This window comes from Bombina bombina, chromosome 1 (genome assembly GCF_027579735.1).
Source record: "Bombina bombina isolate aBomBom1 chromosome 1, aBomBom1.pri, whole genome shotgun sequence".
Classification (NCBI taxonomy): Eukaryota; Metazoa; Chordata; class Amphibia; order Anura; family Bombinatoridae; genus Bombina; species Bombina bombina.
In genome coordinates, this window is record NC_069499.1 from 1,477,332,362 (window position 1) to 1,477,347,423 (window position 15,062).

The 15,062-nt window shown below is 40.7% G+C and overlaps 1 protein-coding gene across 2 annotated transcripts in view; it reads left to right on the plus strand.

Annotated features, from left to right (window-relative positions):
- SLC39A11 (solute carrier family 39 member 11) overlaps positions 1-15,062 on the plus strand; it is a 1,247,462-nt gene that overhangs the window by 612,137 nt on the left and 620,263 nt on the right. Inside the window, exon 5 of one of the 2 annotated variants that reach the window (XM_053707119.1) lies at positions 10,180-10,312. In XM_053707119.1, coding sequence (XP_053563094.1) covers positions 10,180-10,312 — 133 coding nt within the window. The remainder of the gene's footprint in view (positions 1-10,179; positions 10,313-15,062) is intronic. The other variant, XM_053707127.1, reaches the window with a different exon arrangement.

The following is a 15,062-nucleotide window of genomic DNA, read 5'->3' on the forward strand; positions in this document are numbered from 1 at the left end:
TCTATCTATCTATCTATCTATCTATCTATCTATCTATATATATATATATATATATATATATATATATATATATATATATATATATATATATATATATATATAAAACACAATTTACTAAATAAATGCACTCATGATATATGTCTTAATTGGTATCTTTGCATAAATCTAACCTTATTAATCAAGTTTCTGTGCTTCAAAATATAACCCTGTTGCCACCTGTATGTGGTAATGAACTTATGTGACACCACATACGGAATGCCTCTTGTTTGCATAATGTACTAGCAGAAGCACAATGCAAACCGTGCCAAGAACCAGATAGCAGAATAAATGTACTGACAAGTTAATGGACACAGTATGCTGCTTGTATTAAAGTTCCCTCTATGTATACCCAAATGGAATATTAAAAAGAAAAGGTTCCTGGATAATTGGTACAATATCACTGGCTTCATCTAATTGGTTGTTAGATCTCTCAAAGCAACATCAGCCAATCTATTTTGAAGACGGTGTAAGCATTTTCATGCCACTGTTTTAATTATTTAATTTACTTTTGAAATGGGGGATGGGGATTGCCTGCTTCCCTGACCTCTGTAATTGTTGGGATTACTTGACCGGCAGACGTTTGTATGTTGAAACAAGGAGTGCATTATAGCTGAGGAGAAGGCTTATTCCTGCTTGATAGTTAAAGTGATGGTAAATACTAGAGTTTGTGAAATCCTAGGATTTACCAATGGAACATATAAAGGTGACTTTCAGTCATGAAGTATAAAATACTGATGCCCCATGCTGAAAGTTCAACTCATGGCAGAACGCTATATTTTGCTGTGAGGTGACATTTCCACCTCTTAGCCAATAGCAGTGCATGCCAGCTGGCGCCATGCAGGATAATAGCTAGCATGTTATTGGCTAAGATCGTCTCACAGCAAAATAGTGTTCTGCCGTGGGCTAACTGAGGTGCTCAGCATGGCGAACCCTTCAGACACGTAAAGGAACTTTCAGCATGAAGTCTTTTATACTTCATGACTTAAAGTCCCCTTTATTTGTTCCACTGGTAAATCCTAGTGTTTTAGAAACGCTAGGTTTTACCATCACTTTAACATCCTATATAGGAGCGGTTTATATTGTAAAAGAGATGGTGCAGGCAAACAATAACCATGGTGAATAGTAACATTGCTACTGTATTACAATTCACCATGGTTATTGTTTGCCTGCACCACTCTTTAAAGGGACATTAAACACTAAATAAATGCTAGATAGAATGAAGCATTCAAAGAAAAGAGAGAATAGCATGTAGATGTATTTTTTAAAGTTTCATTAGTTGTTTAATATCGTCAAAATAAGTGTAAAGTTTTAAGGGCATATTTATCAAGCTCCGTATGGAGCTTGATGCCCCTTGTTTCCAGCGATCTTTCGGGCTCGCTGGAAACAGAAGTTATGAATCAGCAGTCTAAAGACCTCTGCTCCCTAACTTGTCCGTCTGCTCTGAGGTGGCGGACAGAAATCAACCCGATCGGGTTGATTGACACCCCCTGCTAGCAGCTGATTGGCCGCGAATCTACAGGGGGCGGCATTGCACCAGCAGTTCACAAGAACTGCTGGTATAATGATAAATGCAGACAGCGTACGCTAGCAGGACACTGACATTTGGTGACTTTTTTGGAAGCTCTACCTTATACCTTGGTTTAGCTCAAATATTAGAGAATATTCTGTATATATATATATATATATATATATATATATATATATATATATATATAGATTATATAAGTAGTTTTAAAAGTTGCATAACAAATATAAAAAGGGAATTTATATAGAGAAATGGAGCCACTGCAAAAATGTACAGCTGTATTATTCACTCTAAACTGAAGTGCACAGTATGGTTTGTCACTGAATGTGCACTAATTGGCACTTGTAAATAGAGGGGCAGGCACGAGAGAAAACAAAATCATAGTGATTTGAAACCATGCTATTGTAGTTTTACTAAGCATTTTAATGCTTCTTTAAAGGGATACAAAACACATTTTTTTCTTTCATTTATCAGATAAAGCATGCAATTTCTCCAACATAGGTGTGTCCGGTCCACGGCGTCATCCTTACTTGTGGGATATTCTCTTCCCCAACAGGAAATGGCAAAGAGCCCAGCAAAGCTGGTCACATGATCCCTCCTAGGCTCCGCCTACCCCAGTCATTCTCTTTGCCGTTGTACAGGCAACATCTCCACGGAGATGGCTTAGAGTTTTTTAGTGTTTAACTGTAGTTTTTATTATTCAATCAAGAGTTTGTTATTTTAAAATAGTGCTGGTATGTACTATTTACTCAGAAACAGAAAAGAGATGAAGATTTCTGTTTGTATGAGGAAAATGATTTTAGCAACCGTTACTAAAATCCATGGCTGTTCCACACAGGACTGTTGAGAGGAATTAACTTCAGTTGGGGGAACAGTGAGCAGTCTCTTGCTGCTTGAGGTATGACACATTCTAACAAGACGATGTAATGCTGGAAGCTGTCATTTTCCCTATGGGATCCGGTAAGCCATGTTTATTAAGATAGTAAATAAGGGCTTCACAAGGGCTTATTAAGACTGTAGACTTTTTCTGGGCTAAATCGATTCATTATTAACACATATTTAGCCTTGAGGAATCATTTAATCTGGGTATTTTGATAAGATTTTATCGGCAGGCACTATTTTAGACACCTTATTCTTTAGGGGCTTTCCCAAATCATAGGCAGAGCCTCATTTTCGCGCCGTTGTTGCGCACTTGTTTTTGAGAGGCATGACATGCAGTCGCATGTGTGAGGAGCTCTGATACATAGAAAAGACTTTCTGAAGGCGTTATTTGGTATCGTATTCCCCTTTGGGCTTGGTTGGGTCTCAGCAAAGCAGATACCAGGGACTGTAAAGGGGTTAAAGTTAAAAACGGCTCCGGTTCCGTTATTTTAAGGGTTAAAGCTTCCAAATTTGGTGTGCAATACCTTTAAGGCTTTAAGACACTGTGGTGAAATTTTGGTGAATTTTGAACAATTCCTTCATATTTTTTCGCAATTGCAGTAATAAAGTGTGTTCAGTTTAAAATTTAAAGTGACAGTAACGGTTTTATTTTAAAACGTTTTTTGTACTTTGTTATCAAGTTTATGCCTGTTTAACATGTCTGAACTACCAGATAGACTGTGTTCTGAATGTGGGGAAGCCAGAGTTCCTTCTCATTTAAATAAATGTGATTTATGTGACAATGACAATGATGCCCAAGATGATTCCTCAAGTGAGGGGAGTAAGCATGGTACTGCATCATTCCCTCCTTCGTCTACACGAGTCTTGCCCACTCAGGAGGCCCCTAGTACATCTAGCGCACCAATACTCCTTACTATGCAACAATTAACGGCTGTAATGGATAATTCTGTCAAAAACATTTTAGCCAAAATGCACACTTATCAGCGTAAGCGCGACTGCTCTGTTTTAGATACTGAAGAGCATGACGACGCTGATAATAATGGTTCTGAAGGGCCCCTAAACCAGTCTGAGGGGGCCAGGGAGGTTTTGTCTGAGGGAGAAATTACAGATTCAGGGAACATTTCTCAACAAGCTGAACCTGATGTGATTACGTTTAAATTTAAGTTGGAACATCTCCGCGCTCTGCTTAAGGAGGTGTTATCCACTCTGGATGATTGTGACAATTTGGTCATCCCAGAGAAGCTATGTAAAATGGACAAGTTCCTAGAGGTCCCGGGGCTCCCAGAAGCTTTTCCTATACCCAAGCGGGTGGCGGACATTGTAAATAAAGAATGGGAAAGGCCCGGTATTCCTTTCGTCCCTCCCCCCATATTTAAAAAATTGTTTCCTATGGTCGACCCCAGAAAGGACTTATGGCAGACAGTCCCCAAGGTCGAGGGAGCGGTTTCCACTTTAAACAAACGCACCACTATACCCATAGAAGATAGTTGTGCTTTCAAAGATCCTATGGATAAAAAATTAGAAGGTTTACTTGAAAAGATGTTTGTTCAGCAGGGTTACCTTCTACAACCAATTTCATGCATTGTCCCTGTCGCTACAGCCGCATGTTTCTGGTTCGATGAGCTGGTAAAGGCGGTCGATAGTGATTCTCCTCCTTATGAGGAGATTATGGACAGAATCAATGCTCTCAAATTGGCTAATTCTTTCACCCTAGACGCCACTTTGCAATTGGCTAGGTTAGCGGCTAAGAATTCTGGGTTTGCTATTGTGGCGCGCAGAGCGCTTTGGTTGAAATCTTGGTCAGCTGATGCGTCTTCCAAGAACAAGCTACTTAACATTCCTTTCAAGGGGAAAACGCTGTTTGGCCCTGACTTGAAAGAGATTATCTCTGATATCACTGGGGGTAAGGGCCATGCCCTTCCTCAGGATCGGCCTTTCAAGGCCAAAAATAAACCTAATTTTCGTCCCTTTCGTAGAAACGGACCAGCCCAAAGTGCTACGTCCTCTAAGCAAGAGGGTAATACTTCTCAAGCCAAGCAAGCTTGGAGACCAATGCAAGGCTGGAACAAGGGAAAGCAGGCCAAGAAACCTGCCACTGCTACCAAGACAGCATGAAATGTTGGCCCCCGATCCGGGACCGGATCTGGTGGGGGGCAGACTCTCTCTCTTCGCTCAGGCTTGGGCAAGAGATGTTCTGGATCCTTGGACACTAGAAATAGTCTCCCAAGGTTATCTTCTGGAATTCAAGGGGCTTCCCCCAAGGGGGAGGTTCCACAGGTCTCAGTTGTCTTCAGACCACATAAAAAGACAGGCATTCTTACATTGTGTAGAAGACCTGTTAACAATGGGAGTGATTCATCCTGTTCCATTAGGAGAACAAGGGATGGGGTTCTACTCCAATCTGTTCATAGTTCCCAAAAAAGAGGGAACGTTCAGACCAATCTTAGATCTCAAGATCTTAAACAAGTTTCTCAAGGTTCCATCGTTCAAGATGGAAACCATTCGAACAATTCTTCCTTCCATCCAGGAAGGTCAATTCATGACCACGGTGGATTTAAAGGATGCGTATCTACATATTCCTATCCACAAGGAACATCATCGGTTCCTAAGGTTCGCATTCCTGGACAAGCATTACCAGTTCGTGGCGCTTCCTTTCGTATTAGCCACTGCTCCAAGGATTTTCACAAAGGTACTAGGGTCCCTTCTAGCTGTGCTAAGACCAAGGGGCATTGCTGTAGTACCTTACTTGGACGACATTCTGATTCAAGCGTCGTCCCTTCCTCAAGCAAAGGCTCACACGGACATCGTCCTGGCCTTTCTCAGATCTCACGGATGGAAAGTGAACGTGGAAAAGAGTTCTCTATCTCCGTCAACAAGGGTTCCCTTCTTGGGAACAATAATAGACTCCTTAGAAATGAGGATTTTTCTGACAGAGGCCAGAAAAACAAGACTTCTAGACTCTTGTCGGATACTTCATTCCGTTCCTCTTCCTTCCATAGCGCAGTGCATGGAAGTGATAGGTTTGATGGTAGCGGCAATGGACATAGTTCCTTTTGCGCGCATTCATCTAAGACCATTACAACTGTGCATGCTCAGTCAGTGGAATGGGGACTATACAGACTTGTCTCCGAGGATACAAGTAAATCAGAGGACCAGAGACTCACTCCGTTGGTGGCTGTCCCTGGACAACCTGTCACAAGGGATGACCTTCCGCAGACCAGAGTGGGTCATTGTCACGACCGACGCCAGTCTGATGGGCTGGGGCGCGGTCTGGGGATCCCTGAAAGCTCAGGGTCTTTGGTCTCGGGAAGAATCTCTTCTACCGATAAATATTCTGGAACTGAGAGCGATATTCAATGCTCTCAAGGCTTGGCCTCAGCTAGCGAGGGCCAGGTTCATACGGTTTCAATCAGACAACATGACAACTGTTGCGTACATCAACCATCAGGGGGGAACAAGGAGTTCCCTGGCGATGGAAGAAGTGACCAAAATCATTCAATGGGCGGAGTCTCACTCCTGCCACCTGTCTGCAATCCACATCCCAGGAGTGGAAAATTGGGAAGCGGATTTTCTGAGTCGTCAGACATTGCATCCGGGGGAGTGGGAACTCCATCCGGAAATCTTTGCCCAAGTCACTCAGCTGTGGGGCATTCCAGACATGGATCTGATGGCCTCTCGTCAGAACTTCAAAGTTCCTTGCTACGGGTCCAGATCCAGGGATCCCAAGGCGGCTCTAGTGGATGCACTAGTAGCACCTTGGACCTTCAAACTAGCTTATGTGTTCCCGCCGTTTCCTCTCATCCCCAGGCTGGTAGCCAGGATCAATCAGGAGAGGGCGTCGGTGATCTTGATAGCTCCTGCGTGGCCACGCAGGACTTGGTATGCAGATCTGGTGAATATGTCATCGGCTCCACCATGGAAGCTACCTTTGAGACGAGACCTTCTTGTTCAAGGTCCGTTCGAACATCCGAATCTGGTCTCACTCCAGCTGACTGCTTGGAGATTGAACGCTTGATCTTATCGAAGCGAGGGTTCTCAGATTCTGTTATCGATACTCTTGTTCAGGCCAGAAAGCCTGTAACTAGAAAGATTTACCACAAAATTTGGAAAAAATATATCTGTTGGTGTGAATCTAAAGGATTCCCTTGGGACAAGGTTAAGATTCCTAAGATTCTATCCTTCCTTCAAGAAGGATTGGAAAAAGGATTATCTGCAAGTTCCCTGAAGGGACAGATTTCTGCCTTGTCTGTGTTACTTCACAAAAAGCTGGCAGCTGTGCCAGATGTTCAAGCCTTTGTTCAGGCTCTGGTTAGAATCAAGCCTGTTTACAAACCTTTGACTCCTCCTTGGAGTCTCAACTTAGTTCTTTCAGTTCTTCAGGGGGTTCCGTTTGAACCCTTACATTCCGTTGATATTAAGTTATTATCTTGGAAAGTTTTGTTTTTGGTTGCAATTTCTTCTGCTAGAAGAGTTTCAGAATTATCTGCTCTGCAGTGTTCTCCTCCTTATCTGGTGTTCCATGCAGATAAGGTGGTTTTACGTACTAAACCTGGTTTTCTTCCAAAAGTTGTTTCTAACAAAAACATTAACCAGGAGATTATCGTACCTTCTCTGTGTCCGAAACCAGTTTCAAAGAAGGAACGTTTGTTGCACAATTTGGATGTTGTTCGCGCTCTAAAATTCTATTTAGACGCTACAAAGGATTTTAGACAAACATCTTCCTTGTTTGTTGTTTATTCCGGTAAAAGGAGAGGTCAAAAAGCAACTTCTACCTCTCTCTCTTTTTGGATTAAAGGCATCATCAGATTGGCTTACGAGACTGCCGGACGGCAGCCTCCCGAAAGAATCACAGCTCATTCCACTAGGGCTGTGGCTTCCACATGGGCCTTCAAGAACGAGGCTTCTGTTGATCAGATATGTAGGGCAGCGACTTGGTCTTCACTGCACACTTTTACCAAATTTTACAAGTTTGATACTTTTGCTTCTTCTGAGGCTATTTTTGGGAGAAAGGTTTTGCAAGCCGTGGTGCCTTCCATCTAGGTGACCTGATTTGCTCCCTCCCATCATCCGTGTCCTAAAGCTTTGGTATTGGTTCCCACAAGTAAGGATGACGCCGTGGACCGGACACACCTATGTTGGAGAAAACAGAATTTATGTTTACCTGATAAATTACTTTCTCCAACGGTGTGTCCGGTCCACGGCCCGCCCTGGTTTTTTTAATCAGGTCTGATAATTTATTTTCTTTAACTACAGTCACCACGGTATCATATGGTTTCTCCTATGCAAATATTCCTCCTTAACGTCGGTCGAATGACTGGGGTAGGCGGAGCCTAGGAGGGATCATGTGACCAGCTTTGCTGGGCTCTTTGCCATTTCCTGTTGGGGAAGAGAATATCCCACAAGTAAGGATGACGCCGTGGACCGGACACACCGTTGGAGAAAGTAATTTATCAGGTAAACATAAATTCTGTTTTTAATCAACTTTCTAATTTATTCCTTTTATCTATTTTTCTTTGATCTCTTGCAAACTTTATTTGAAAGAGCAGGAATGGAAGTTTAAGAGACAGCCCATTTTTGGTTCAGAACCTTGGTAGAACTTGCTGATTGGTTTGCTACATTTAGTAACCAATCAGCAAGTGCTACCCAGGTGCTGAAATAAAAATGGTCCGGCTCTTAAGCTTACATTCCTGCTTCTTCAAATAAAGATAGCATGAGAATGAAGAAAAATCAATAATAGGAGTAAATTAGAAATTTGCTTAAAATTTCATGCTCTATCTTAATCATGAAAGAAAAAATTTGGGTTTAGTATCCCTTTAAAGTTTTAACTGTTTTAAAAATGTATCTTTTTTATTTATTTCTTTACATTAGACATATCTCAACTTCCAAAACATAAAACATGTTTAACTTTTTTTTCTTTTATATTAATTGCATAACATGTTATATTCACTTATCACAGACTACAACCTAATTACAATAACTTTAGGGTAGAAAACTAGCTAGTAATAAAGTTAATGTTATGTTATACTACCCCTGTTGTATACTACTGTTTTCTTTGCATAGTCTTTTCTATATCAAGACCAACTTTTTGGTTTAGAGGCCTTTCAGACAGTAATGATAACATATTTATTGGTAGTTCCCCTGAAATGTTAGACTATGTGCAAAGATTCCCAAAGCCAATTACTGACCGCAAAGGGACATTAAAGTCAAAAATTTTCTTTCATGATTCTAACAGAGCATGTAGTTTTAAATGTCTTTACAATTCACTACTATTATCTAATTTGCTTCATTCTTTTGATATTTGTTGAATGCATATCTAGGTAGGGCCAAGAGCAGCAAAGCATTACTAGTAGTTATGAAAAGGAAAAAGCAGAAGAAAGCGCCACAATAGTGCACATCAGTGTAACTAGGTCTCTACGCACACAGTAGCTGATTGTACTCACAGTATATAAAGCACTTGATAAGTGCCACAAATGCCTCCTGGACCTTTAGCAGCTGTCCAGATAGCTGTCCTCACACACTATGCACCAGAGTCAGCAAGAGAGTCATCTAAAGATCACGACTTCTTTTATACTTGGATAATTACTTTCGCCGGTACGTTACTCCTCACTGCACAATCTGACAGCGGGCTCTAGGGGTATAGATTATCCCAAGCGCTTTCAGTGGAGGTTTCTTCCCAAGTCCGTGATTTATCTGTCTCCAGGCTGTTCTGCTCTGTGGGAGACCTGTTACACTTCGTGAGGACAGCTATCTGGACAGCTGCTAAAAGTCCAGGAGGCATTTGTGGCACTTATCAAGTGCTTTATATATTGTGAGTACAATCATCTACTGTGTGCGTGGAGACCTAGTTACACTAATGTGCACTATTGTGGCGCCTTCTTCTGTTTTTTCCTTTTCATAGATTCGCTGTACTTGAGCTGCCTTCAAGTGTTTGGAAGAAGTCTGCAGCCTTTTTTTCATCTGATTTCCATTTGTGAGGATTTCTAATGGACGATTATCCATTTTTCCTCATCACATCCATGAACTTATCATTTCACAAGTAATTTTGTCGTTGATGGTTTTTTAAACTGTTGTGATTTGCCATTAGTATCTATATGTTATACGTATTGATACACCTTTTACCGTCTATTTTTGAATTATCAGGTAATCCGGCAGTTTCTCTTCGGGTTAGAGCTAATTTCAAGCCTATATTTGTTGCGACACAAGATATATTTTAATGGTGGGTCTATCTTATAGCATCTTAATCTATACCCCATTTATATTATTGCACTATACCATTAGTACATTTGGTTTTTGTTTTTGATATATATAGTTATATATCTACACTTAAGGGTCATTTTTTATTTATTTGGCGCATCTAACTTATTTATATTTATTACTAGAAGTTAGCTGCTGATTGGTGGCTGAACATATATTACTCTTGTCTTTGGTTCATCCCATATGTACATCTAGCTCTCGGTAGTGGATATCAAAAGAATGAAACAAATTTGATAATAGAAGTAAACTGGAAAGATTTTTAAAATTATGTGAAATGTCACATACGTCCTCAAAGGTGCTTTGCAATTGTGCTAATAGGGGGATTTGTGTGGGGAAATGAGATTACCTCTCAGTATTTTACAGTGACTTAATTTAAAGTGTGTTTCAGACTGTCATAGTTCTATAACTGGTGTATATCGTTTTGAATTTGCAGTGGTCTTTGTATTAATGCTGTTTAATTCCATTTTTGTTTTTTACAGGGAGTAGGAGAGGATCCATTAACCATGGCCGCCCTGAATCACGACTGCAAACCAGTCAAGGAAAAGGATGAGGGAGATACATATGAGGAGAGAGAACTGAGCATCAGGATAGGTAGAGCTGCTTCTCACACAGGCAAGCATCCTATGTTGTCATATGCCAAACAGGAAGTCCCACCACAAAGAGTTTGTATGCCATCAGTGCTTGCAATAAATTTGACCCTCATTCTATATTAGATTATGTTGTTTGTCTCTGACTAAAACAAATGTACAACCACATTACTTTTATTGGTGAGCTCTCAGGTGGCCTATCAACTTTAAAAGTAGTGTAATAGTTTTGCCTGTTTTTTTAGGCCCAATAAACTGATGGTATCCAAACACCTGAGGTCAAGTGCTATGTCATGTTAAGGAACTCTGATGACATCTGTCCTTTCAGCTTTTTGTGGGGAACTTGTATTCCATATTGTACTTCTCCCGTTTTGCTTTAGAGAGACCACCTAACATAGTACTGGCTACTGCATGTTAAATTGACCTGCTCGCATTCTGGACTCTGAATTTGAAAGGTGACCTCCCCATATTTATGGACACAATAATTTAGATTGAGCTGTTCATATCGCTAGACTCCATAAAAATGTAGGGATTAGATTCTAGTGTATATGTTGGTTTACATTTCAGAGTTCCTACTCATTTGTATATTCCCAGTTAGTGCTGGTATCCTCTTGTGAGCTTAATCTGTGAATTGTAAATGTTTACCTGTTCATGGTGTGATGATGCATTTAAAAACAATGTACATTATGTGGAATACAAGAGCCCCAGGGTTCTGGTTTTCTATGGGATGACAATTTATGTCTATCCTAATAACCAAGAGTATGGTTGAGAAGGACTGGTGCCTATAAATGTTACTACGATCTATATCTGTTCTGCTTTTGATCTTGCATGAAACCTATTGATTTTCCTATTTATTTCTTCCTGATTTATCTTCTTCATGGCTCCAGCAGAAGATCAGCACAAGTGGTTAGTTCATTGGAGGTTATAGAGGGATTTATAGCCCTTCGGTTCAGTCTGACATGGAAAAATATGAGTGCAGTCCTACCTATAACAATGGAGGCCTCTAATGCATATCTTCGTTTATATCTCAAAGGTTCCTGCTGTTTTAAAGCTGAGCATTTATTTATTCTCTATTGTAATTGATTTGAATAGACAGACAAGTGTTTTTAATATACAGTTTCACAAGCACCTTCTTCAAATATCCAGAGCTTTCCAAACCTCACAGGTCTATTCACATAGATTTAAAATACTTTCTAGCCTCTGTTTATGGAGTTTTACAAGCCCTTTATGTTTTGTCCATTCCAGACCTTTTCATATGTACAAAAAGCTTCTTGTCTCTGAGTGCAGAAGGGCTAATACCATAAAGGTTTTGAGCAAAAAAGATGAAAGGTGACTTAAGAACCTAGATTCTCTGATGGTCTTTGCCTGGGTTATATAAATGGTTCTGAAGGGCTTATGCTATGCTCATTTGCAAAGGGATCTGAAATACAAACCGGCATTTGTAAGAGAGCAGTTTGGAGTGTGGGCAGCTCTCGCGGGTCCCTCTCCCTCTTTGCATTATTAGTCAGGGAATTGTTTAGAAGCATGTGGTGCTCCTTTTTACTTGGCTGTGCCTTCTGCGGCATGTTACAGCCTTCTGCCAGTTTTATGAGTTGCCCACAAAAGCTAATGAGGAGAAGGAGCTAATAATGACATTCTGTTAAAAAAGAGATTCTTACATTTTGCAGATATACAGTAAATGCATTTAATTTAGAGACTCTTAGACTAATCGGAATCATAAAAATGTTACTATGAAAGCAGTGAGCTCCCACGCTACAAAACTATTTTTATAACTAAGAGATGAGACCTGGCCAGTACCCTAGGGAATGGTTCATTCAGAAGAAAATCCAATAAAAACCTTCCTGCCTAACAGCCACTCATCCTGATCAATAAGCAGTCAGACTGACAGCGTGGGGGCGAGTGCAATATCAGTAGCTGAGAGCTGTTAAAATCCAAACTAGACAAGAGTCTCACGTTCTGCCCTAAACTATTTCACTGCTCTGCACAATAAAAACTCAGGAAAGATTTTTTTTTTTTAATGGAGGAAAAAACTAATTTATACTGAGGAGTGAAAGAAACAGACGGCAGTATTAGACTGTATTGATATATATGTTCCAATTTATTAAAGTAAATAGGATGTAGTGGTTTTATTAACTGCCAGATATCATAAGGCTAAAATGTATTTTTATTTGTAAGATGAAGACTAAAAATACATATGAAATAAATACAATAGATTCTTGACAGGTTAGTAGTCTTCTTTAGCGATCATAGGTGCTGATAGGTTGTTCTTAGTGGCTATGGCAGGGTGGTCTTGCTATCCTTTGTCCTCAATAGTTAGGAGGCCGAGGTATCTGAGAGCAGGTGGTCAGATCAGGCCATACTCCATTATGTATTTTTCATGCTGGATAATAACAAGTGTTTGTTGTCTTTGTTTTTTTGCCGTGACACTGAGCTGGAGATCACTAGGACCACAACTGAAGTTTGATCCCACCTCAAGTCAATGAAATTAGTCCATTAAACTAATTTATAGAGTTGGAGTCCCCTTATTTATTTCAAGCTATGTCTGTTACCACTGCATAGTAACTTGATCTGGTAAAATAGTATAAATGGTCAAACTTTACATTAAAAGGACATTAATGTTTTTTTTATATATATATATATATATATATATATATATATATATATATATATATATATGCATAGTGCATTTGAACCATTTATCTATATTTTGCTCTCTGTATTAAACCATTTCTCCAACATAGGTGTGTCCGGTCCACGGCGTCATCCTTACTTGTGGGATATTCTCTTCCCCAACAGGAAATGGCAAAGAGCCCAGCAAAGCTGGTCACATGATCCCTCCTAGGCTCCGCCTTCCCCAGTCATTCTCTTTGCCGTTGCACAGGCAACATCTCCACGGAGATGGCTCAGAGTTTTTTGGTGTTTAAATGTAGTTTTTATTCTTCTATCAAGAGTTTGTTATTTTAAAATAGTGCTGGTATGTACTATTTACTCTGAAACAGAAAAGAGATAATAATGTTGCCCAAAATGGGGAGTAAGCATGGTACTGCATCATCTCCTTCTATGTCTACACCAGTCTTGCCCACTCTGGAGGTCCCTAGTGAATCTAGTGCGCCAATCCTCCTTACTATGCAACAATTAACGGCTGTAATGGATAATTCTATTAAAAACATTTTAGCCAAAATGCCCACTTATCAGCGAAAGCGCGACTGCTCTTTTTTAGATACTGAAGAGCATGAGGACGCTGATGATAATGGTTCTGACATGCCCTTACACCAGTCTGAAGGGGCTAGGGAGGTTTTGTCTGAGGGAGAAATTTCAGATTCAGGAAAAATTTCTCAACAAGCTGAACCTGACGTTATTACATTTAAATTTAAATTGGAACATCTCCGCGCTCTGCTTAAGGAGGTGTTATCTACTCTGGATGATTGTGACAATTTGGTCATTCCAGAGAAATTATGTAAGATGGACAGGTTCCTAGAGGTCCCGGTGCCCCCCGAAGCTTTTCCTATACCCAAGCGGGTGGCGGACATTGTAAATAAAGAATGTGAAAGGCCCGGCATACCTTTTGTCCCTCCCCCTATATTTAAGAAATTATTTCCTATGGTCGACCCCAGGAAGGACTTATGGCAGACAGTCCCCAAGGTCGAGGGGGCGGTTTCTACTCTAAACAAACGCACCACTATCCCTATAGAAGATAGTTGTGCTTTCAAGGATCCTATGGATAAAAAATTAGAGGGTTTGCTTAAAAAGATGTTTGTTCAGCAAGGTTACCTTCTACAACCAATTTCATGCATTGTTCCTGTCACTACAGCAGCGTGTTTCTGGTTCGAGGAACTAGAAAAGTCGCTCAATCAAGCATCCTCTTATGAGGAGGTTATGGACAGAGTTCAAGCACTTAAGTTGGCTAACTCTTTTACCTTAGACGCCACTTTGCAATTAGCTAGATTAGCGGCGAAAAATTCAGGTTTTGCTATTGTGGCGCGCAGAGCGCTTTGGCTGAAGTCTTGGTCAGCGGATGTGTCCTCCAAGAACAGATTGCTTAACATCCCTTTCAAGGGGAAAACGCTGTTTGGCCCTGACTTGAAAGAGATTATTTCAGACATCACTGGGGGAAAGGGCCACGCCCTTCCTCAGGATAGGTCTTTTAAGGCTAAAAATAAAACAAATTTTCGTCCCTTTCGCAGAAACGGACCAGCCTCGAATTCTACATCCTCTAAGCAAGAGGGTAATTCTTCTCAAACCAAGCCAGCCTGGAGACCGATGCAAGGCTGGAACAAAGGTAAGCAGGCCAAGAAGCCCGCTACCGCTACCAAGACAGCATGAGTTGCTGGCCCCCGATCCGGGACCGGATCTGGTGGGGGGCAGACTCTCTCTCTTCGCTCAGGCTTGGGCAAGAGATGTTCAGGATCCTTGGGCGCTAGAAATAGTTTCTCAAGGTTATCTCCTGGAATTCAAGGACCTACCCCCAAGGGGAAGGTTCCACAGGTCTCAATTGTCTTCAGACCAAATAAAAAGACAGGCATTCTTACATTGTGTAGAAGACCTGTTAAAAATGGGAGTGATTCATCCTGTTCCATTAGGAGAACAAGGGATGGGGTTTTACTCCAATCTGTTCATAGTTCCCAAAAAAGAGGGAACATTCAGGAACAATTTTGGATCTCAAGATCCTAAACAAATTTCTCAAGGTCCCATCGTTCAAGATGGAAACCATTCGGACAATTCTTCCTACCATCCAGGAAGGTCAATTCATGACCACGGTGGATTTAAAGGATGCGTAT